Source organism: Delphinapterus leucas, chromosome 11, assembly GCF_059928025.1.
Source record: "Delphinapterus leucas isolate spDelLeu-1000000601 "Yukka" chromosome 11, BTC_Dleu_Yukka2, whole genome shotgun sequence".
NCBI lineage: Eukaryota > Metazoa > Chordata > Mammalia > Artiodactyla > Monodontidae > Delphinapterus > Delphinapterus leucas.
The window spans coordinates 11,495,858-11,521,398 of NC_143139.1; the positions used below are offsets into that span (position 1 = coordinate 11,495,858).

The 25,541-nt window shown below is 34.4% G+C and overlaps 1 protein-coding gene across 5 annotated transcripts in view; it reads left to right on the forward strand.

Moving 5' to 3' along the window:
• The window catches only part of ATF7IP (activating transcription factor 7 interacting protein), a 127,758-nt gene that overhangs the window by 25,064 nt on the left and 77,153 nt on the right, over positions 1–25,541 (forward strand). For 2 of the 5 annotated variants that reach the window (XM_022577641.2, XM_022577640.3), the window contains exon 2: positions 23,836–25,385. In XM_022577641.2, the coding sequence (XP_022433349.1) occupies positions 23,843–25,385 (1,543 nt within the window). In that variant the 5' untranslated portion in view covers positions 23,836–23,842. Of the gene's footprint in view, positions 1–3,143; positions 3,206–8,766; positions 11,895–11,920; positions 12,932–23,835; positions 25,386–25,541 lie in introns of those variants that run through there. The other 3 variants (XM_089920342.1, XM_022577642.2, XM_089920343.1) reach the window with 3 other exon arrangements.

Here is a 25,541-nt window from a genome sequence, read left to right on the forward strand (position 1 = left end):
AGTTTGGTCATGAAATGAGGACTGCTTTATGTAAATTGTTCTTTCTGGCGCCAGCTAGCTGTAACTGCAGTCTGGCTGTACTAGGGCAGCAAATAATATGTGTCATGGATTTTCTGTTTGGAATGTATAAGAATGCAGCCTTTTGGACTGAAAGAGCAGAGTTGATGCATTAGAATAGGAATACTGAGACCTGAACAATTGCCAGTGAATATGTGGAATAGTAAGAAGCTATAAGCCTTTTAAGTTTCTATTCTGCTTTTACAGATTCATGCCTATTGATACTATTGGGTAATATGTGGGAGGTACCTAACTGCACACAGTTGCTGCAGACCTAATAGTTGGCAGCATAGAAAGCCATACAAAAGAATTCTGATTCTAGGCATCTTCACTTGCAACAGTCCTTTGGAAGATGTATGTTAAGTGTTCTGTGAGCTTCATTGACACGCTGTCTGATGTCTTCTGGCTTTTGTGGCTGATGGGATGTTTGCTGCACAAACTACATAACAGATGTGAACCACTGTTTGAAAGGAATTTTAATATGTAGCCAATCTACTGTATTCCTATTATTATTATTATTTTTAATGAATATGTACCAAAAGAGGAATTCAGGCTCAAAAAGGCTGATCTAGAAATCTGCATTAGCTTTTAATGCTTATACAGATGAACTGAGTAGCAGTGGTTAACAGAAGAGGAAATCTTTTTCACAGTATCAAGCTGCCCACAGGTAAGAGATTCAGGTCCTTTTTCTGTGATAACCCTCCTGCCTCCCCTCCCTCCTCAGGCCTTACATCTGTCTCTCACCTTTGGGAAGTGTTTCTTTGTTTGTTTTAGTTTTAGTAATACCAGGATTACTAGACTGTTTAATGTTAATTTTCAGGAGATTCTGAATGTCATATTTGGATTTGATTTTTAAAAAAATATTATTTTCACCTTCTCTAATTTTCCTCAGGTTCGAATTGAAATTAACAGTGGGTGTTATATGTGAACATTACTCATGCATACAATATATTCACATTACATAGAAATCAGTTTTAGGTCTCTCATCATTATAGTCCTGTTACTGTGTTCTCCGTTGTAGTGACACCAACTGGTACATACGGAGCGATGACATTTTGTAACCTTACTAAACTATAAAGTTTTAGTTTAAATGTAGCCCTTTGACTTCATCAAAATCAGAATGCTTATGTTTTTACAAGGGGCTCATTGGCATACATTAGATAATGTATATTTATTTATATATATATATATATATATATATATAAAACATGGTCAAGTTTTCTCTACCACCCTCATCGTTTCCATTTCCACATATTTAAATGTATCACCATTTTACAAAGTGAATTTAAGAATTTAAAACTAACATGAGTGTATTAATTAGAAATTCCATTGAGTCTAATATTTTATTTCTTAAGGTAGGTGAAAGGTACATAGGCATTTGTTATATTATTCTTTTTTTGTATGTCTGAAAAATTGCATACAAAAAATCTCATTGAAATAAAAAACTATATAAAATAAAGAATATATAATCGTTACTGTAAAGATATGAAGATTTATGTTTATAAAGAAATGCATACTGATATCAGTATGGCCAATGATAAAATATGTTACTGATTGATCTAATAATAATTTTAGGGGGATGAGAGTGGGGAGGTGAGGAAGTTGGATGAAACGAAGGATGGTAGTTTAGAGGCTACCACTCTAGTGGTAGTTTAGAGGCTACCACTCTAGTGGTAGTTTAGAGAGGCTAGTTTAGAGAAGTGGAGGAAATGAATTAGATTAGGCAGTTCTCTGCCTTTGCCTTCTCTGGGAGTTAAATAGCAGGTTCTTTCTGCAAACTGAAAGTGTTAGTTTTAGGTGGGACTTCAGTTCTCTAGATTCTGAAAGGTAGCTCGTCATTTGTTACTACTGTGTAGTTGAGTACTTAAAAAAAACTGGAGGCCAGCTGTGATAGAAGGCACACTCATGTTTCAGGGGCATGAACTATTTCCTGTCGCCCTTTGACAATATTGCTTGGGATTTTTAAAATGATTGTTTTGATGTATGTTCTGTTGAAGTATAAAAGTGTATGTTTGTGGGTGTATTTCCTCTAAGTAAACAAATTCACTAGGATTGGAGAAATGCTGATAGTAGAAATATATAAATTTCGATTAATGTGCTTGAGGTTGGATGGAAGAATGAGGTTGGATGTGTTCTCCTGGTGTGGAGAGCATGGTTGGGAAATATTTTCAGACTTTTCTTGAGCCATTGTTTAGGAGAATATTGGGCTGGGAAGATGGTGGAAATAGACTGACTGGTTTATATATATATAGGTAAAGAGGCAAGGAGTTGTTAGACCAAAAAACAGAGGAATTTATTGATTGGTATTAGAGTTGGGGGTCATGGAAGAGAAAGATGATGGAAAGTAAGACAGAGGAGTATTCTGTCTATAGAGAAATAAACCTAAAAGGAAGCAGGTAAGACAAAAAAATAAAGGCCATGAGCATAAAGATGTGTAATCTTTGAGACTGCTGAGGTTGGGTGTGCGTGATCCAAAAATCTGGGGGATAAAATTTGAATTTTTAGTTTTTGTGTTCCTCTTAGGCAACAAAATTTATTTAGCAAGCAGTGTAGACTTATGAAATCTTCAAAGTGAAATGGGCCTAAGTGATCTAGTAGTTCTAACATCACACTTTGCATGGGAGTCTACTGTTTGGTATTTCTGGCAGGTAATTATCTAGTTTCTGCGTCAACCTTTCTAATGACAGAAGAGAGAGGCTCTGATTTCTTAAGGCAGTTCCTTCTTTTGTTGGATATCTGGAAAAAAATTAACATTTGCAGATTTTGAGACAAAATTGGCCTTTCATTGTTTTGTTCCTGCCCTCTACCTTGTGTCTGTCTCTTTCTCTGTGTATCTATCTTTTTTACATGACAGATCTGCACTATTTAAAGAAAGCCATTAAAATTCCCTTGTGTTTTCTAGGCTAAATATCCTCTGTTTTCCAACGTTTCCTCATACACTACATTGTTCTAGGCCCTTCTTTAGCCTGGTCATCCACTTGTTTATCCTGCTGTTCTTAAAAGCCTCTCTTTATCTGTGATGCTCATAAGTAAATGTATTACTAAAAAATATCCCTTTCCTCTGACTGTGTACTTCTCTTCTGCAGTTTAACTTTGCATTGACATTTTTGGCAGCCTCCTCCCACTGTTGAATTTTACTGAGTTTGCGGTAAGTTAAAATCCCTCAGTCTTTTTCATGTATTCCATTGATAACATTTAATATACTTAAATATTTGAACCAAGAGTATTACCTTATATTTGTAGTTATATTTTCTTCATGATTTCTAGTATTGTTTATTATGCTTTCTTTAGATTCTCCTTGCAATATTTTCCCCCTTTTAGTAGTCTTTTCAAAGAACTGGCTTTTGGTTTCATTGATTGCTTGCTGTTTTATTGAGTTTCCCATCATAATTTTCCATTTTTATTGTAATTACTTGCTTTGGGTTTATAACTTTTACTAGCATTTTTGAGTTTGTGCTTTTTTATTAATACGTGCATTTAAGGTTTTCTCCAGAGTATCATTTTAGTTGAATTCCCTGGGTTGTATTTTGTTAATACTTTGTCGTTTTTATTATTTTTACCACTGATTTCCTCCTTAATCCAAAGTTGTTTTGTTTTTCTTTTTTTTTTTAATTTATAAGGAGATAACTTTCCCTCTCATTTCATTATTATCTAAATGTATTATGTTATGGCCAGAGAATGTGGCCTTGTGGGAATTTTTTTTGGGGGGGTGGTCTTGGAATTTATGACTTCCTTGTCACCACATGCACAGTCAATATTAATGTATGTTGGTTTTGTTCATAAAAAATTCATATTCTGGGTTTTTTGATATACAATTCTATTTATTTTTCTGTTTTTCTAGCATGTTAATTGAGAAATGCATTTTTTAATATTACTTTTGATTTTATCTGTAGATTTTAGAAAAAGGTGTGTCTTTGTGGATTTATTAGTCTTTTCCTGAATTTTTAAAAACGTGTTTTTTCTTTATGTTATTCGAAGCGATATTATTTAGATACATCAAAGATAATGTTTCTAGTGGATTGTACCATTTATTAATTAGAAATATCTTTTTTGTCCCATTACTTGATCTTCAATTTGAACTTTTTTTTAATATGTTACATATAGGCTTTATATGTATACTTAACTTTTTTTTTTGTATTTTTGGTTAGCATTTGCCTCATGTATCATTTTTCACCTCTTAGTTCTCAACGTTTTATGCTCTTTTAAGGTATGTCTCTTTTTTATAGCACATATTTGATGATATTTATATTTTACCCAGCTTGAAACCTAAGTTATTTTTAGATGATAGTTCTTTTTATTTTTGTGCCATATTCCACAATCTCTAAGTCCATTAACTCCCATTTTGTAATTATCTTGGATTTTGATTCCAGAATATTTGTTTTAAAGATGGTGGGTCCTCAGTTATTTCGGTCTGCCCATGAGTTTTACTTGTTTTATGGAGCATTGCTGTTTCCCTTATCTGAGTTTCTTCCTAGGGCCTTTTGCTGTCTTGAGTCTGTAGTATATCTTTATATAATTATGTTAGCAATAATCTGTTTCCTCAGACTTTGCTCAGAAGTAATACCTTTAGTTTTTCTATCCTTGTTGATTTTCTGGCAATAGGATTTTAGGCTAAAAATAACTTTTCCCCTGAACTTTGAGGATATTGTTGTTTCTTTTAGCATTCAGTATTGCTGATGACAAGTCTGATGTCAGTTTAATTCTTATTCCTTTGTAGTTAAAAATGATTTTTTAAAAAACTCTAAGATATTAGTATTTATTCATATTGGTTTTCTGAAATCTTAACACAGTATGTCTGAGTGTTAAAAACTTTTTTTTTTCTTATTTTAATTTAGTCTGTTTTGGTAATTAGTAGGCCTTTTCTATGGAAAACTTTTTTTTGGGAGGGGGGATCTGTGAATTTTTTTCTTCTCTCCTTTTTTTCTCAGTTCTTTTTTTCTATAAATCCTCTTTGGTGAAAGTTGTTGCTTCTGGGTGTATCCCCTATGCTTCCTTTCTTTCTGTTTTTCCTTTGTATAATCCTTACCCACCCCCCCACCCTGAATTTTTAATTGATTGTACTCATTTTTGTGTTTGAGTTTCCCTATTTTATGTTGGGTAGATGCTGACCCAAGTGATTGTGAAGGAGGTGGTACTTGCTGCTCATGGCATATGCTGGGAATTTGTGTTTTGAATGGTAGCCTTCCTTCCCTGTCTCTTCTGGGTTTGTGTGGGTCACTACCCTTTCCACATTCATAAATGTCACTGCTGCCCTGGTTTAGCATTAGCATTAAAGAGATTGGGGGAAGTGGAATGAGCTTAACTGTTAAGATAAAAATCACATGAATGTGTTTTCATTTTAAAATTGAAACTGATATAGCAAGTCCAAGTGAAAGTCTATGTATTCTACTGTCTTCTCCCTAAGTGAACTGCTGTAACTAGTTTGGCATTTATCCTTCCAGACTTTGAAATATCACTTGAGATATTTCAGAGATTATATATTGAGATATATAAATGTTTAGAAGTATATTATTTTGCATTTTAAAACATAATTGCATAAAAACTGGAAACACTTATTGACTACTTATATGTCTGAGAACTTTCTACTTACGTTCTCATTTAATCCCCATAACATTTTTATGAGGACAGGCATTATAATAGTCTCAGTTTCGTAGATGAGGATACTGAGGCAAGGAGAGAATAAGTATCTTGGACAGGTAACTTAACAAGGGAGTGATCATACCATATTCAAAGAGGTATGTCTGGTTTCAGTGTTTGTACTGTTAAGTACTGTGAATTCTGTAGCTGCTTGTACACTTAATATTCATGCCTTTAAAAGAGATCTACCACATTCTTTACTTTTCTTAGTGTTCTTTATTCTTTTTTTTTTTGCGGTACGTGGGCCTCTCACTGTTGTGGCCTCTCCCGCTGCGGAGCACAGGCTCCGGATGCGCAGGCCCAGCGGCCATGGCTCACGGGCCCAGCCATTCTGCAGCATGTGGGACCTTCCCGGACCGGGGCACGAACCCGTGTCCCCTGCATCGGCAAGTGGACTCCCAACCACTGCGCCACCAGGGAAGCCCAGTGTTCTTTATTCTTTACTGTGGATGCTGAAGTATTTTTTTTTTTTTTTTAACTATTAGTGATGGCTGTTAAATTTGATTGTTTGCTAGTACAGTGCAGCAGTAGGTATCCTGATACATTACCTTTTTAAAACATATTATTAGTGTATTTAAGATACATCTCAAAGTGTCTTTGGTGTGTCAAAGTGATGCACAGTTCCTGCTTATTTGCTCCTGAAAATAGTTATGACAGTGAAGTCTTCTACCAGCAGTGTATGGTGCTACTCATTGCTGTACATTATTGCTAACAATAAGTAGTTGCCAATCTGATGTAAAAAAAAAAAAAAAAAAAAAAGTATTTTCTCTTTGTTTTGTCTTTCCCTGATTATTTTGAAGTTGAACATTTTTTCTAACTTAATGAGTTACTTGTTTGATTCTTTTTTTACTTTTCTTTTGAATTTTTTGTCCTTTTTATTCACTAATAGATGTTCTTTTTTATTCTGGGAACTAATTCCATACCACTACGCTATTTTTTTTTTTTTTTTAAACTGGGAGCGGCTCCTCTGCCACTGCGCTGTGCAGTAGACCCGCCTCCCAACCCCGGGCCGCAAGCCCCGGCTGTTTGGTGGCGCAGCCTGGAGCTGCCACCTGCAGCCCACCAGCACGTGCGAGGCACCCTGACTGAGTGCAGTGCCTGGTGTGCACGGAAGATCTGAAGATCAGCAGATCAGCACTCACAGAAGACAGGGCGAGCAGAGGAGGGAAGGAAGGTCCAGCTGGGAAGGGCTGGAGTGCAACCCCACTATGTTTTTTATCTTTCACGTATTTCTCAAAACGTGTGGTTACTTGTAGTACTTTTCTGTGCCTTTGATATTTTTCTACATTGAGTCATATACCCAACATAGTTCTAATATTTCACATATTTTCATAGCTTCATGAATCTTTTTCTTATATGTTAATGTTTCTAGATACCTTTTTTTCTTGCTGTTCTGAATTAAATGTTTTCTTCTTTATATCTTTTTTGTTTGAACTCTTACTGTTTTGGTCAGGATTTCTACAACAATAAATGTGTGAATATAGTATTACACTTTCGTTTTTGCCTTTAGTGGAAATGCCTATGGTGTTTTACTACTAAATGTGAAGTTTCCTGTTGGTTTGAAGTAGCCACTATCAGCTAAAGGAGCAGTCTTTATGTTCTTAATTTTCATTTTTATCAGTAAATGAGTCTTGAAACATATTCAGTGCCTTTTTAGGTTCTGTTGAAAAATGACAGTTAATTTTTAGGTTGTTAATACATTTCTGAATATGCTTAAGTTTTTAATTATTAGAGGTGTTTAAAATGGAAAAACAGTGCAGTTTGGGGTAGAAAATTTCTCATTTAGTATTTAACCAGGCCTACAGGGATAGAGTACTTTGATGAGAACCTATAGTTTTTTGTCTCTGGGCCTTCAAGATCGAGCGTAGGAAGTCTCAGTCATTTTCCTACAGACTGGGGCTACTCTTTGCACAGTATATTATTGAGTCAGTTGTTATGCCATTAACAGTGAGGTGGCTAATCACATTTCTTCTGTTCTCCAGTAGAATAGCTCCAGACTCTTTATTCCAACATTTAAAAGATGATAAAACATTTCCTAGAGAAATATAACAAATATTTGAAAATACCAAAATAAGGTCTTTGATTCTGAATTTGTGAACCCTTGAAAAGAGCTTGGTGGTGTATTGCATTTATCATTGTATTTCTTTGGGCTTTTTTTAATCCCCCACCTCCTTTTTTTTCCCCCTTTCTTTCCTTTCTTCTTTTTTAAATTCTGGAGGCTCTAGGCTCAGTTAAATATTTTAATGTGGCAGACAGCCAGATTTCCAGTAGCCCTGAACTCAGCATGTTGCTGTTTCTAAGCAACTACTTGTGAAGTCTTGTGGATGTAACTAACTGAATTATAAATAGGGTTATGAGCAGAAGTGCAATTGAAATTGAGATTGGTAAGAAAGGCATACTCTTTTTTTCCCTTCCATTTAAATTTGAGTTATTCTTTATGCAGAGTCAGTTTTTAGAAATCTGGCTCATAAAACTTGGGTGTACTAACCCTATCAGGAAGACAGTAAGGGCTCTGTAGAGGTCTTATTTGTAATCACACATCTGAAAGCCTTTTTTTGATTATTAGGATTGAATAGTCTATACTGGAGAGATGGTAGTTAATGGAAAATAGAGTACTTCTCCTAAGTTTCATGGTCATTCATGTGGAAAGATGACCACACATAGTATTACTGCCTATATTTTTTTCCCACATTTATGTTAAAATCTACATGTTGTAACAGTTAAATTTTGGCTATATTTTTATACTTTTAATCACATTGTTTCTTTAGTGTCTTAAAAATTGTCCTTTAATAGTGACCATGTAGACATTTGATAAATGCATGAATACACCGAGCTATCTTCGCCATTTCTCAGTAGAGCAGTGGACTTTAGAGTGGAATTTATTAAAATTTTATTTAAGAATCAAAATATAAGTATTCTCGCAGGTCTTCTAATTTGTTTTCCATTTATTCCAGATGGAAAACTTTAGACCTAAAGATTTTAAATGATTTGCCTAACCCAAATCTCTCCAATCTGTGTTTTTTCTGCATTATTCTCTTACTGATACAGATCTAACAGCTTTTTTTTTTTTTTTTGCATTCATCTTTCATCAGTTTATACGAAGTTTAATTGTATTCTGTAATTTAAAGTAGAAACATACAACTGAATTCAGTAACAAGCACAACTAATATGAACAGATTTAGATGAGAGTAGAAGAACATGAGATCTCAGTATGTTTGTGGTTATCAATTGTATGTTCATAGAATGTGTGGAAAACATCAGCTCATTTGGTCTGATGGTTAAGAGGAGAGAGGCTAAGAGAGTTTCCAAAGTATAGTGTTTTTTGGTGAGATCTGCAGATTTTTTTTAGGTTCTGAAAGAGGAAACAAAGTGATAATCCTTGGTTTGGGGTAAAGGAACTCTGTATTTTCTTAAAATACATTACAAACTTTTGATAGTAGCTTCTGATAGCCCAACCTGTATTAACTCAGCTTTTTAGGAACATTTGCCTGAAGCAAGTAGATTATATTCTCACGTATTGTTTGCCAGAAAGATTTCAGACTGGGAACGTAATTTTTCTTTTTTTGCTCCCTGGGGGGTGGGGGGTGCTGGTCCATTCTGAGTTGTATGCCCAGGAGAGATCTTGTTATCAAAAGCATAGCTTTTTTTTTCTGAAATTCTAACTGAAGAAAGATACAGATTTGCAGATAAGATCAGCTCAAAAAGTTGTGGTAAATACAATTTTAGTTAGAGCTGCAAAGGGATAACATACTAGCAATATTGCTTTGCTACAGAAGAGAAAAATTATAGGTACAAAGAAGAATTCGAGTTTCCTCTGGGATATGAAAGAAGATTAGGTTTCTTCTTTTAGTTTAGTTATATTTGTTATTAAAGTTAGACTTCTGTACCCATAGGCTAGGGCCACAAGAACATCTGGTTCTCAGCTGACATTTTAAATTCCTGTGGGTTGTTGGAGGGGAGGGTCTACAGATGGGGCAGAGAATGGAGAGATGGAGGGTGATGTTTCTGGAACGCATCTAAACTTGTCCAGGGCATTTTAGTTGCTGTACTAATTTTTAACACTAAGGTGCCATTGATTATTCAATCCCCCCAAAATTCCTATTGGTGTGTGATAAAATGTTTACTTTGAATAATATTCTGCAAACCTCATGCTTTTTCTGTTCTCTTGAAATGATACTGGCTAGTGTAAGTAAAACTAAAAAGTATTATAACTGCTTTAAATAATACCTAAGAAAATATGAAGTGCTCAGATGTATATCTAAAGGGATATTTGACTTACATATCTGGAATTACAAAATACTTTTTCCCACTTTTTGTGCCTTGTTATCAAATTTTGACCCATTTGTTATATTCTCCCCCACTAATTGTAACTCGTAGGTTAATTCATACTGCTTTCCTTTGTGATGAGGATCATAGTTTATTTGTTCAGATAAGTAAACAAGATTTATGTACATATAATATTTAAGTTATCTTAAAGATGTGAATACAGTTGTAGTTAGATCTGTATATCGAAGTCACGTGAATACAACGTTAAGAAAAGTGAAGACAATAAGCTGTTACTTTTCATTCAGACGAATGTTTAAAATAATAGTATTTATGTTTTTAAAAAGGCATGGTTAAACTTAATTTTAAAATCTAGCTATCTTTAAATGTCTAGATTAAAAGGATATACTACTCAATAGATTGCTCATTTGATGTTTCTTCATCCTTCACAGGAGCTCTTTTTGTTACTTAAAACTGTTCTGCGTTCTTATATGTTTTAGAGACATTGTTTCTAAGCTTTATTAAAATAAGTCCTTTACATGTAATTTTCATAATGAACTTTTTAAGACTTTCCTAGTATCAAATATATGAATTCATTTTTTGACCAAAGAAAACATTTTAAAGTTAATTTACTACATCACTAAAACATACTGATGGAGGGTTTGATGTAAGAAATGTATAGAACATGAAATTTGATAAATAGCATTTGTTTTAATATGGTTTGATTGTCTAACCAGCCTTTCATTTCAGCAGCTATAATTTAAATTTTTGAAATTAAAAAGTTCTTTTTCCTTTTCTCTTTACTTTCTTTTTATTTATTTATTTTTAAATTTGGTCATTCCTCAGTAGCCCATAATCTTCATAGTTATTACATTAGACTGCACATTGTTTGCCATCTTTAGGAATTAAAATTTATCCAAAGTAAATTTGTTATGTACAAGGAAACATGCATACTAAGCATACTTAGGTTGGAAAGTTAGAATGATGAAAAACATTCTTTTATTTGGGTGACAGAATAAGAAAAGTCAAGTGTTGTCAACTTTAATATTATCCCACATTAGACAAAATTGAAAAACCAAAGATAGCAGTATTTTAGATTATGTATTTACATGTTTAACTTTTACTTGACATATACAATAAGATGGTTTGTTTTCCTCACTGACAGGAATTGTTTTAGTTTGATTGAGGAAACAATTATTGAATGTCTACCATATGGAAGACACTACTGTATGTTGGAACAAGTTTGTGTCAAAAATAAATAAGGCATAATCCCCACCCTATTTAGAGATCTGCTTTGATAAATTATTTAATCTTTGTATTTTTAATACACAGTAAATAGTCTTTTACCCTTAAGTAAGATTCTCAAATGATTGCAGGGGAAAAGTGATAGGAAAAAATGCAGTGGTGTTCAGATTTGAGAGATTTTTAGAGGTTTAGAGATGTAAGAACTATGATTAAAGTGCTTAATTTTTCTCCTGACAAAAGAATGCTTAAATATATATGTACATGCACACACATATGTATATAAGTAAAATAATATGGATAATGGCATGTAACTTGAAAGTGTCCCATTAATTTAGCTTAGCATCCATTTTTCTTTAACTGCCACTTAGTAAGAAAAAGTTGCAAGTTTAATATTCTAGATGATGAAATGCAAGGTGCATCTTTTTCCCCCAAGAAAGTAAAGGGTTTTTGCTGGTGGTTTTGCTCTTATAGTCACATCTATTCTGGGATTCATACTCGCATATTGTTTCTATTTTTAGGCTGTTGCCGGGCAGATTAAAAATTTCTCCCCTTATGATTGCCCAATTTCTAGCTTTCTGATTGGTTACATGAACCTGCTTTCTTTAGCCAACCACAGTGACTATGCAAATTGTATTTCAGTTTCTGTTGCAGTGAGAGAACTGATAAGATGGCTGCAGGGGTTTTCCTTTGGGGTATGTTTATTATTTTAGAGGATTTTCATCATTATGTAGTAATAAGCAAAAGTAGATTTCTTTCAAAACGGTATTTTAGTTTTTGAAATGTAAAATCAACTATCTAAACAAGATTTATGAGCCTTGAAAAATGTCTCTCATGTCAGATTAGATTAATTTTAATGGTGCTCTGTATTGCACCCTGTCAGAGGCAGCATTTTGTGTAAGTAGACATATGTTACTTTTTGTTAGTAAATAAGCATTCTGACTCCTCAAAGGAAGGTTGACCTTTGTATGTAAACCTGCTGTATTTGAACATGCCAGCATGTTAGTTTGCAATTCTGTCAGAAATATTCTAGATTACTACCTTTGCTTTATAAAGAATAATTTAGTTTTTTCGCTTAAGAATTATTTTTGATTTTAGTTGTATGTATATAGCCTATTATTCTTTTAGTCAGTATTTACTAAGTGTATACTATATGCCAGACACTGTGTAGCTCATAAATATTATTCCAGGTTACTTACTTTATTTTTTGTTCTTTTGTTAAATGACCTCTGAAGTACGTCATAATGATACCAGCATATTTTAAGATGTTTTCTGACAACGAAGCTTGGGCACTTAAAATGTATTAATCTTATACTAAATACATGATGAGATGTGCCAAAGTGTTTCATTAAACATAGGTATTTCAGTCAATTTATACTAATTATTTCTTTTTTTAAAAAATTAACGTATAGTTGACTTACAATTTTATATATTTCAGGTATAAAACATGATTCGATATTATATGTTACACACCAAAGTTATTACAATATTATTGACTGTATTCTCTGTGCTGTGACATTACTTCCCTGTGACTTATTTATTTTATAACTTGTAGTTTGTACCTCTTGATCCCTTTCACCTGTTTTACCCATCCCCCCATTACCTCCCCTAATAATTATTTCTAGAAAGGTACATGTAAAGTACTGGTAAATACAGTGGCAAGACACTTCATATTGAATAAAGGCAGTATTAATAAAATGTGACAAAGCTTTATGTAACTCCAGAAAGCTCAGTAAGTATATCTCATTTATAAATATTATCATTAATTACGTGTAAGGCCTTTTGATTATAGTGCCAGTTTATAATAAAAGGAAATGCTCCTGCTTCATTTAAGACTTCCTAGTCATTTTGGTAAAGATGGTTAATTGCATTTTCCGTGTGTGGAAGACTTTATTCGTATATGTACCTGGAGTGTTCATTTGCACCATGCTCGGTACTGTTTTTGTTGATAAAATTTGTTTTGTTCGTTTATCTCATATGAGTATCTCATGCCCATTATTACCATCCTGTGAGATAAACATCATAGAATTATGTCCCATTTAGGAAAGGGAAAAAAAGTAATTGGCTTATCTAAGATGAACACATGGAGAACAAGATTGCTGTTATTTTCTGTATATTGCCCTTTATCACTAGTATAATTACACGTATACTTGTTGGCCTAGAAATGTAAATTCCCTAAAGTAGGAACCGGTACTCAGTTCTTTTGGTATAGTTGTTTTGTCCATCATGAAAGTGTGACTCAGTAAAAGTCATAGGTTAAAAATAAATGAAAAAATACTCAACTCTAGTTTGCTATTTAAAAAAAACAGGTTTATTGAGATGTAATTCACATACCATACAATTCACCCATTTAAAGTATATAACTCAGTGGTTTTTGAAATATTCACACACTTGTGCAACCATCACCACAATTAATTTTAGAACATTTTTATTACATTATAAAGAAATCCTGTACGCTTTAGCAGCCATTCCTCATTTCTTCCCCAACCCTCAACCCTAGCCAAGGCTTTGCCTTGAATCAGTAGATCAGTTTCGAGAGTAGTGACATGTTAATATTAAGACTTTTGATTCAAGAGGTTAAGTTATCTTTCTGCTTATTTAGGTCTTCTTTAATTTCTTCAATGTTTTGTAGTTTTTTAGAGTATTAAGTTTTGTACATTTTATTAAATTTATTATTTTTGATGCTATTGTAAATGGAATTGTTTTCTTAATTTCATTCTTAAATTGTTCATTGCAAGTATATACAAATACAACAGATTTTTATTTTTTATTTTATTTTTTTTGTGGTACGCGGGCCTCTCACTGCTGTGGCCTCTCCCGTTGCGGAGCACAGGCTCCGGACGCGCAGGCTCAGTGGCCATGGCTCACGGGCCCAGCCGCTCCGCGGCATGTGGGATTTTCCTGGACCGGGGCACGAACCCGTGTCCCTTGCATCGGCAGGTGGACTCTCAACCACTGCGCCACCAGGGAAGCCCTACAACAGATTTTTTAATATCTTGATCTTATATCTTGCAACCTTCTAGACTCATTTACTGGTTCTAATACAATTTTTAGTGGATTCCTTAGGATTTTCTATGTACAGGATTTTATCATCTGCAAGTTGAGGTAGTTTCACTTTTTTGTTTTCAAGGTGCATGACCTTTATTTCGTTTTCTTGCCTAATTGTCCTGGCTAGAACCTCTAGTCAGTGCCAAATAGAAGTGGTAAGAGCAGACATTTTGTCTTGTTTTTGATCTTAGGGTGAAGGCTTTCTGTCTTTCACTATCAAGTATGATGTTAGCTGTGGGTTTTTCTTAGATGCTCTGTATCAGATTGAGGAAACTCTGTGGTTTGTTGAGTGAGTTCTGTTGTTACTTGCTTGGATGACTTAATGAAAAGTTACTTTTAAAAAATACTTGAATGTTTAAGAACCTCTTGGTAATACTGTTGGAGCTAATATATGAACCAGTCTGCAGGGTGGTAAAATTGAGTGTGTACTGTCAGAACTCATTTACTGTGTGGATGGGCCTTAGCAATTATATTAAATGATTCTTCCATTTTCAAAGAGATAGAGAAGAAAATAGTGGCAAATACAGTATAGTTTATCGCTTAGCATTTTGAACGCTAGAACACTCCCTGGTTGCAAAATTTAAAGGATGAAATGCATAAGAAATGTTCATATGCAATGGAGACAACTGCATGCTGAAATTGGGTGTCTGTTGACCTTACTAAGTTAATTATTATCTGTGTAATGAGATGAATGATAGCAGCATGGTTATTGATGTATTAATTCAGATGTAAAGTTGAATTTGTATAACTTGTCACTTAAATAAATGGGAAAAGAATATGCCTTGGTTTAGGGCCTGACATATAATTACCCCTTGATAAATGTCAGTTCCTTTTATCCCTTTAAGGTGTGTTGTTTCATTAATGAAAAGGGGAATTTATAGAAAAAGTATAAGGTATGCCTGGGAATAATAAACATCAAATTCAAGAGTATGCTTATCTTTGTGTTAAGGAGCTGGGGATGGGGAAGGAGGAGCATGCTATCTGGTAGTGTTACACAGCGGGCTTTGTTTTTAATTTATCTGGATAATGTGTACACATGTGTTCATTATATCAGACTTTATATCTTGCATGTTCACTGTATTTCATAATGAAAAATTAATTATAAAAGAGCATCAGTATAGCTAGACTTTAGTAAAATAATACAAAATTTGAGCTAGAATCAAACTTAGCCACCATCTGGTCTAACCTCAGTTTTACAGTTGAGTGACGTGAAATCTAGAGAGTTTGGGTGATTTATCCTATGACAACTGTTATGGTAATGCTGGAACATGGAGTAGATTCAGTTTTGTTAGTTTAGAAATCTTTGTTGTGCTAAGCTTTTATAATTATGTATTTTTGAGGTGTGGTTGATTATATAGCTCAGTTATTCTTGTTCTGGTAAGATTATATATCCCTGCCTTTTGCCATGTGACACGAAGTCTTTCCCCATGAGAGCTTTTTTCTTCTCTACCCTCTTAATGTCTAACTTGGCTTTAGCCAATGGAATGTGAGTGAAAGTAGTGCTATGTCTAAGAAAGTAAGTACTATGTCTAAGAAAAAGCTTTAAAACCATTGTATACTGTATGGTTCTGTCATTGTGGATTTTCTCTCTGCCACAAGACCTAGAATTGCAGGGGGTGGGGGAACAGTTGCTGCTCCTTCAGCCTATGACTTAGAATGAAGAAGAATCTTAGTTATTAGCCAATAAAATTTTTTTTTTCATACTGCATTATCACCTAGTGAAAGCTGACTGACACAGAAATAAGCTCTCTGTTCTTTCAACTTAGGTTGGGTCAATAAGGAAAGTAGAAGCTATTTCCTGGCATTTGAAGGATTTACATCTTTCAACTTGTCCTAAATCATTCTGGGTGTTGTAATTCACCCAGGTAAAGTGTGAAAAATTTTGGACAAGTGGTTCTTAAATTCCTGAGGAAATAAAATACATGGCCTTCTGTAACTTTACTCATTGCTGGTGGAATTTGGTGAGTGAGATAAGCTAGTGGGTAGGGCTCTGATGGATAACTGGCTAATTTTCTAAGGGGGTGTAATTTGGTAAGTGTGTTCTAAAATTGCATTTGTTGGATCAGGTCAATTAATTTGACTTTGCCTATATAACAGAATGATCCCCAGAATGCACTTGGAGAAGTGATTTTAAGGTATCTTGCATTTTTTCATGTAGACTACCTTAGAATTTCTCAAAAGATCAATATCAGTGAATGCAGCAAGTTAGACTGTAGTGACCATTCTGGTTTGATGTGCATAACCAATATTGATTTGCTCCTGCTTTGTCCAAGGAATTGTTGGTAAAGCAAACTCCCAGTTTCCTAGGGGATATTCCATTACATATTTTTATATCATTAGCTTGATGACAGGCAGAAGGGGTTATTTGTTGTGTCAAATATTATGAACATTCAATACTTTACTGAATTTGTGAGTATTAGGTAAGGAACAGATTTCACCAATTAATGTTTTTTAAAGTGTGGTAGGATAGCTATTGACAGTGTTTTTATGCATGTGAGAGAAGAACCATAGCATAGTAGAAATGAAGAATTGTGAACTATAAGGGACTCTGGATCCTCAAGTAAATATTGCCAGTGCTTTGTGAGTGGCTGGGAGAGAGAAGTTTGGAAACAAGATGAAAATCTTTGTGGGATTTTTAACAGAAGTAGTGATTTTGTTTTACTACAGTTTTAGAAAAATAATTATTGACAGAGATGACAAGATATCCAGTATTTAAGAGAAAAATTTAGCAAGTCTGTATACTAAATTTGAGCAGATAAGTATCAAGAGGATGGATCACTGCACTAGCAGTTTCACCAGTCTTCATTAATGGGCAGTAAACATACGCAGATTGTTAACATTTACCGTGCAACACACTGATTATTCTTTATGGTTTTATTGCCAGGACTATTGCAGAATTCTCAAGTAAAATTTAGGAGTGCAAAGTAAAATCACACAGTTCTCAACTGACAATGGGATTCTTAAAGAACTCAGTAGCAGAGCGTCTACAGAGGCTAGGAATCCTCAGCATAAAGTGATTCTTTAGGAGTAAGCCATTATTAGTCAAGCCTATTGACTAATATTTATTTAAGCCATTTAACAAACTCAGATCTGAATAAAAGTTATTTTCAGCATCCCATTATTCAGAATAATGTTATACTAATGTCAGTTAACAGCATGAATTTAATTGGAGTAACTGTGTCAAAGATAGAAGTGTCAAGTCCACTTAAGTAGCTTTGCTTAACATTTTGCAAATTTTTGCTAAAGTTTTATTTTTAAATACACTTCATCAAGTATCCATACTTTGAATTAACATAGTGTTTACGTGTGTGCGCGCGTTTTGACCCAACAGTCCTGGTACGTACTATTGTTTTGTTTGTTAAGGCAGTTCTTGGAAAGCAGTAGTATAGATCCTTGTTTATTTACTCAGAAAAACCCCACCATAGACCTGTTATTGAAGCAAAGAATCTGGGGGTATATTACGAATATGTGTCAATTTCATCATTCACCTTTAATTTCACACCGTTTGGATTCTTGGTAGAGCACTTGCCCTCATCTGCTTCCCTTGTTGCCGGGCAAGGTACGTGATGCTGATGTCTGATTGGTTTAGGCAACTACGGATTTGAGCCAATCAGACAGTGAATTTCAGTTCTCTCACAGGACTGAAGCATTCAAGCAGCTGCTGATTTATTTTTCCTATGGGGAGACTATATAAACTAAGAGTATGGCTGCAGCAAGCTCCCTCTTGGGTGTGTTTGAAAAATTACATGGTTTATCTGTAATTGAAGGAGAAAAACATGAGGTTTATTTTAAAAACTTGTTTATTACTAAGAAAATTTTATAGGTAGTAAATTTGAGAAAAAAAATTCTGATGACAGATTTCCTATTTTTATTTTATAATTTTACATTTAAAGGACTGTAGAATGATGTAATATAGGAAAAATTTGCCTTTAGTTTACATGAGTATTTACTATGTAATATACACATTTGCTTTATTTCTTCAAAAGGGGAGAGCTCATAACCTTTTTGTAACCTGCTGCCAAGGGCAGTTAAGGAGAAAATAATGTAGTAATTGTACTTACAACACTTAATACAGGTTATCAAGAATCACATTTTAATTTCATTAGGTGAATCAAACTAAATCAGTTCAGTGCAGTAGACAACAAAACACTTTATAATGCTATCCATAGTAAACCTTTTTTGGGTCCAGAACACAATTAATTTTTGGAATTGGAAATCTGTAACAATAGAGGTAGGTGAGTGTGAAAATAATCTTGTTAGTTGTTTGGATTTAAGGTTTTGCTGGATTTTTAGTATAAATGTTTTATAAACATTAAGGACTATGGAATTTTAAAAAGAAATTTACATTTGAATTTTGCAGATTCTAACCCATTGTGTAGAAAAGTATGTTCGTGTTATGCATTGTCCGTGTTTGACTGATTCCCCAGGTGGGGAATGGATTTATATTTCTGGAAACATTCTTTAAATGAAAATAAATAAGATTTATACCTTTTATCTTATTTTAATTTATTTATATGATATAGTTAATGTATATTATGCACTTAGAATTCTTTGCAATTATGTTCTAGATTACTTTTATCAGACAAAGAACCTCACTGAAGTGTTGTGAATCCAGGTTTTAACTATGTTTTTCTGACCTTATTGTCTGTCTCCTGTTGCTGGGCAGGAATCAGAATGCTGGCTACTGATTGGCTGAGTTTGTGACCAGCTCTTGAATAGCCACTTAAATTCTTGAGCTTTTTGAGCAGGCAGACTGTAGGCTAAGACATTGCAGCTTTTGGTAATACTTCTCTTTGTTGTTTCATAGCTATAATCTCTTTGCTAGAAAGAAGAGTGTGAAGGGAGTGGGTGGAGGGGGATGAAGCAGAGAAGAAAATAATGGTTTCACTTGAAGAAGAGGCTCATTGGGCTTTACTTAAAAATAATTTACACAAATTTCAAAAAAAAATTCCAAGCCATAGAGACTTATTTGCAGGTAACACATCCTTCTTGGTTACTTAAATATAAATTCCTTAAGTAAAGGTGAAATCCTTGTTAATGCTGTAGAAAAAGATTCTTTTTTTTTATAGTGATAGTATTTCCCTAGAGTTCTTGAATCTGAATATGTAGAGTAGGACCTAAAAGCACTTTTTTCTTACTGTCTTTCTCATGAAAAAATGTTTTCAGGAGAAAGTAGTTCATCACGTTTTACACATTTACTTCTAGACATGGCAGACATTTTCTGCTGTAAAATATAAATGCTTTTTCCTGTGAAAATAAATTACAGTCTTGTGAGAGCTTCATGATTCTAGTGTTGCCACCTAAAAAAGTAGTCTTTCTTTTGTCAAATAGTTTTGTGAATGGCGTCTCAGTTCCAGATGATAGTATTTAAAATGATCTTTAGAAATGTTTTGTTCCGGTAGTACAGTTATGGAGACTTGTTTTCAGGTAAACACACCCTTCTCTAATGTGTGTCTTTCTTAAATATACATTGCTCATGCAAAATAGATTTTTAAAAACTTAACTGCTGATTGGTTTGCATAGATATGGCTGAACTAGTTTGAACTGGTTGTTCATGCTACGGTTGTTCATGCTACTTCCTTATTGCTTTGTCTGTTATTCATTATACTTAGAACCCATAAAAAATCTTGTAAATGGCTGTAGTGTGCACCCTTGTGGGTATAGGTGGTAGTTATTCTGTAATTCTTTGTATAGGTAGTCCTTTAGTGTACTGAATTGAATGGCAGTTTTGTTGATAAAACCAGCTTGCTTCGATAACATTTATTTTTATTAAATGTAACTTGGTGGTGGCTATTAACATTGAACGTGGTGTTTGCGTGTTGGATTTTCTAATTCATATACAAAAAATCCCAGAAGTATTTAAGAGAAATTTGTTTCAGATTCTCTAGTTTATGCCTAAAGCCATTGTGAATATACATAGACAATTATGATAATAACATTTATTGAGTGCTTACTACCTTCTAGGTGCTTAATGTATAGAATCTCATTTAATCATTATTACAACCTCTGTGTCAGGTACTGATATTCCCTTTTTAAGGTGGCTGAAACTAAACATTGAAAGGCTAGGTAACTTGCCGTCTGTCACATAGTATATCGGAGAGCTAGAATTCAAATCCATGTTTCTGTTTGCAGAGTTCATGTTCTTAATGGGATTACTAAAAATTATGAAAATATACTTTTTTTTAAAAAAGAGGAGTGTTTGCTTTTACTGCAACTGGCAATAACTGCCACTTATGCATAATGGTTGAGAAATGTGGCTGTTATGAGGTCAAAGTCCAAAAGAATTGCAGTTCAGTATTTGAAAATATTTAAAGGGTAACCATACTCCTTGTACTGTAAATTTAATCCTTTTGTATGTTTGGAGTCAGCAAGGAAAAGTGACTAAAAAATTTGCATTTTATCTTTGCAGAAAATTTTTCAGTTAGTGTGAGTTTCAAATGGATGGTAGATGGGAAAAATTTTGAAGTTTAAATTTTAGCTGCAGTTAATAACCCTTAAAATAGTGCCTATGATAATTTTGCGTTGACGTTTCTTCTCAATTTTAAGGTAATTTCTGTAAATTGTTTCACTCAGCTCCATAATTTAAATTAAAAACCTAGAAAGACCAAGAAATATAAGTAATTGGCTTAAAGTAAGAGAATGAATGCAGATTTTATACCACAGTCTACAAGTACTGTGACAAAATGGTTGGTTCTCGGGCTTTATTGGCCTCCAGCAAATAGGCTGGGCCATAGTTTTATGCCTTTCAGCTAGAGGAACAGTGGAACACCAAGAACACACCTGTAATTGAACAAGTTGGGTTTATTATTTGTTGCAGTGAGAGAGAATGTTCACCATGGGGAAACAGCGAGGCATATCAGTAGGAGGATGTTAGAAAAAAACCTGGTAAAAGATTCAGTTATAGTATAGTTGGGGTTTTGGGGGTGGGGGTTGAGGCAGTAGAGCCTTACTCTGTATTAGGTGCTATCAGAAAGCAGGGGCAATTCTATGCTTGTGTATCTCAGCAACTGTTATCTATATAGGGAGGACAAACTACAGCGAGGATAAAGCTGCAATTGATAAAAAAGTGTAGCTATCACTTAGTCAGAGAGGGAGATGTTTAGTATTTTACGGGATGCTGGGTTGCGCAGTGACCTTGTCTAATTTGAATGGTGAAGTCGTTTTATGTCCAACATGATTTAGCTATAAGCATCAAATCAGTTTATAACAACACTGAGCTTTGAGCCTTAGATAAGTTCCCAGACTTCCGAGGCTGCTTTTTTCCCTTCTCCAACCAAAGCAAGTATATCCTAACATCATTCCTACTGGTAATGGTGATGTTAAGTGAATATCCAATGTAAAATTAATATTCTTGATTCTGTATATCTTAGTCCTTAAAGGACGTTTGTTTTATTCCACTATAGACTGGGAACATTGTCTTTCTCTAGGACCAAGTCTTTTGTTTGCCTTACTGCACTGACCAGATGTTAACACAGAAACAATGATAGAGAATATCCTTATCTTAGTTCTGATCTTATTTTACTATTAAGTATGATATCTGCAGTTTTCTTTGTAGATAATCTTTATTAGATTTGAGTTGTTTCCTTCTGTTAGATTTCTGAGAGTTTTAACTATGAGTCAGTGTTGAATTTTGTCAAATGAATGAATATTATGTGTCTGTTGAGATGATCTGTTGTTTATTTTCATCCTATATTCTGTTTTTGTGGTAAATCACACTGCTTGAAAAAAACGTTTTTTCTTAAATAACAGAAATGTATTGTCTTACATTTCTGGAAGTTAGAAGTCTGAAATCAAGGTGTTGACAGGGCCATGCCCCCACTGAGGAAGCTAAGGAAGGGTCTGTTCCACACCTCTCTCCCAGCTGTGGCTTGTGGCTAACTCCGTTTTTCACACAGCGTTCTCCCGTGTGTGTGTGTGTGTGTGTGTGTGTGTGTGTGTCCAGATTTTCCCCTTTTTATAAGGCCACTGATCATACAGAATTAGGGCCCACCCTAAAGACCTTATTTTAACTTGATTATCTCTGCAAAGACCCTATTCAAATAAGGTCACAATTTGAGGAATTAGGGCTTAGGGCTCTAATGTATTTTTATCAAGTGGACATCTTGGTTGGGCCTATAATATTAAGCTATAATGCTTCGTGTCTCACTTGTAAATCTACGTTGCTTAATTTTTTAATATGAAATTGACCTTGTATTTTTTTTTAATGAGCTTCACATGGTCATAGTGTATTACCTTTTAAAGAAACATACTTTTAAGTAACTCACAGATGAAAGAAGAAATCACAATGGAAATTAGAAAATATTTTAATAGAATAACAATGAAAAATATGACACATTAAAATGTAGGATGCAGCTAAAACAGCACTTAGAGGGAAATTTATAGCTTTACATGAATACACTTACAAAAAAAGGGAAAGATTAAAAATTAATGATTAATGTTTAGCATGTTGAGGACCTGCCAGACTGTTTTCCCAAAGCAGTTGCACCATTTTACAATCCCATTGCCATTGCAGGAGAGTTTCAATTTGCCCACATTCTTGCCAACATTCATTATTTTCTTTGATATAGCCATCCTGGTGTGTGTGAGCTGTTGTCTCATTTCGGTTTTGATTTACATTTCTCTGGTGACTAAATGATGTTAAGCATCTTTTCATGTTTCTTGCTTATTGGCTATTTGTGTATCTTTTAGAGAAATGTCTGTTCAAGTCCTTTGCCCATTTTTAAATTGGTTTTTTTGTTGTTACTTTTCAACTGCAACAATATTTTATATTCTATATTTTCCAGATGCAAGTCTCTTATCAGATACATTATTTGCAAATGTATGATTTGTAAATACAGTTGACCCTTGAAAAATGTGGGGGTTAAGGGGGGGCTGACCTTCCGCACAGTTGAAAATCCTCGTATAACTTTATAGTTGTCCCTTCGCATCCACAGATTAAACCAACTGTGGTTCAGGTAGTACTGTAGTATGTATTTATTGAAAAAATTCCAAGTTTAAGAGGACCCATGAAGTTCAAACCTCTGTTGTTCAAGGGTTGACTGTATTTCCTTCTATTGTGTCTTTTCACTTTCTTGATAGTAACCTCTTATTAATGTGTTTACAGTTGTTAATTTAGATATTCCTGGTTGCAAATGTAATCTTTCCTTATGTTCCTTAATTCTCCCTTCTTTTTTTCCCCTTATCTCTATACCTCTCTCCCATTCCCCTACTGCTTTCATTCTCTTATAATTTTATCTTTCCTTTGACAGCTACTTTTTTACTTCATGTATTTTTTTTTAATGCTATCTCCTCCGGACTCTGTGAATCCATTAGCTTACTGAGAATGAAAACTAGAAATTAGTCACTTTTTTCCTAATACTGCCTAGTAATTGATCTCCTGTGAACTGTATCTGCTATCAATTTTATATTATATAAATTCAATAAATGTGAAAATTAACACACAGCAAGGATCATTATGCTTTCTATATGTAATTATTTCAAAATTAGATAAAGGGCTGCTTGCTTATAAGATCAGTTTGCAGTAAGTCTGTAATTAGGTGGCTTTGGTTTCAGTCGTTAAACTCTGTCTTTCTCTTTCTCTTTTTAAAGATTCAAAATGGATAGTATAGAAGAACCTCAGAAAAAAGTCTTTAAGGCTCGAAAAACAATGCGAGTGAGTGATCGTCAACAACTTGAAGCAGTGTACAAGGTCAAAGAAGAACTGTTGAAAACTGATGTCAAGCTGTTAAATGGCAACCATGAAAATGGAGACTTGGACCCAACCTCGCCTTTGGAAAATATGGATTATATTAGTGACAAGGACGAGGTGAATGGCATTGAAGAGCTTTGTTTTGACCCCGAAAAAAGTAAATCAGAATGGAAAGAAACACCCTCTACCTTAAACGTTAATGTAAAAAACAAGCAGGATGATGATTTAAAGTGTGAACCTGTGTCTTCTAATAATATAACTCCTGAACTAGCCTCTAAACTGACTGCTGAACCATCTTCCGCTGAGACAGCCTCTGGTGCACTAGCTGCTAGAGGTCTGGTATCTGGAGATTCTGCCTCTGGAGACTTGGCCTCTGAAGCAGTAACGTCTGGTGATCCCACCTCTGGTGATCCTGCTTCTGTTGATCCTGTCTCTGGTGATCTTGCCTCTGGTGAACTGGTCTCCAGTGAAATGGTCTCCAGTGAACCGGTCTCCAGTGAGCCAGTCTCTGATGAACTGGTCTCCAATGAACCAGTCCCTGTTGAACCAGTCCCTGGTGAATCGGTCTCCACTGAACTGGTCTCCAGTGATTCAGCATCTGATGATCCAGCCTCTGGTGATCATGCTTTTGAATCACTGGCCTCTGGTGATCCAGGCTCTGGTGATCTGGCTTCTGGTGATCCAACTTCTGGTGATCCGGCCTCTGGTGATCCAGCCTCCGATGAACCAATTTCTGATGAACCAACTTCTGAGTCAGTCTTTGATCCCACCTTTGAACCAAATTCTGTACCAGTTTGTGAACCAGTTCCTGAAACTGATAGTACAGAGCCTAGTAGCAATAAAGGTGATGATTTTCTTGAAAAAAATGGAGGTGATGAAAAGTTAGATCAAATTTTCCCATTTGATGAGAAAAATAAAGCTGATAGTAATGTTGATGTTGATGCAGAAGCTCTAGAAACAGATGATACAATTATTTGTTCAGATGTGTCTCCTGAAAAGAAGATAGAAGAAGATGCTATCACAGAATCTGCTCTTGGAGAGGAAGCTATATCTAGCAGTATTGAGATTGACCAAAGTGAAAAGACTGAAGAAGAAAATTCTGCAGACCTTGCAGAAACCATTAGTGAAAATGTTATAAAAGATGACAAAAATGAGAATGTCTTAGAAAATACAGATTCTATGGAGACAGATGAAATCATTCCTATTTTGGAAAAGCTTGCACCTGCTGAAGATGAACTTACTTGCTTTTCTAAAGCTTCTCTCCTTCCAATTGATGAGACACATCCAGATTTGGAAGAAAAGATGGAAGGTTCTTTTGGTTCACCATCTAAACAAGAAAGTAGTGAGAGTTTGCCAAAAGAAGCCTTTTTGGTCCTCTCTGATGAAGAGGATATTTCGGGTGAAAAGGATGAGTCTGAAGTTGTATCACAAAATGAGACATGCTCTCCAGGTTAGCATATTATTTAAATTCTAAAGATTTTGATTAGCTTTGATAAACTGCTTAGTAAAACATTCTCTTAAAGTTTAAATTTCTTTTAGTTACAGAGAAAGTTGAGAATGATGGTGACTAGAATGACCTCTTAACTTCATAGGTTCTTAACTTCAC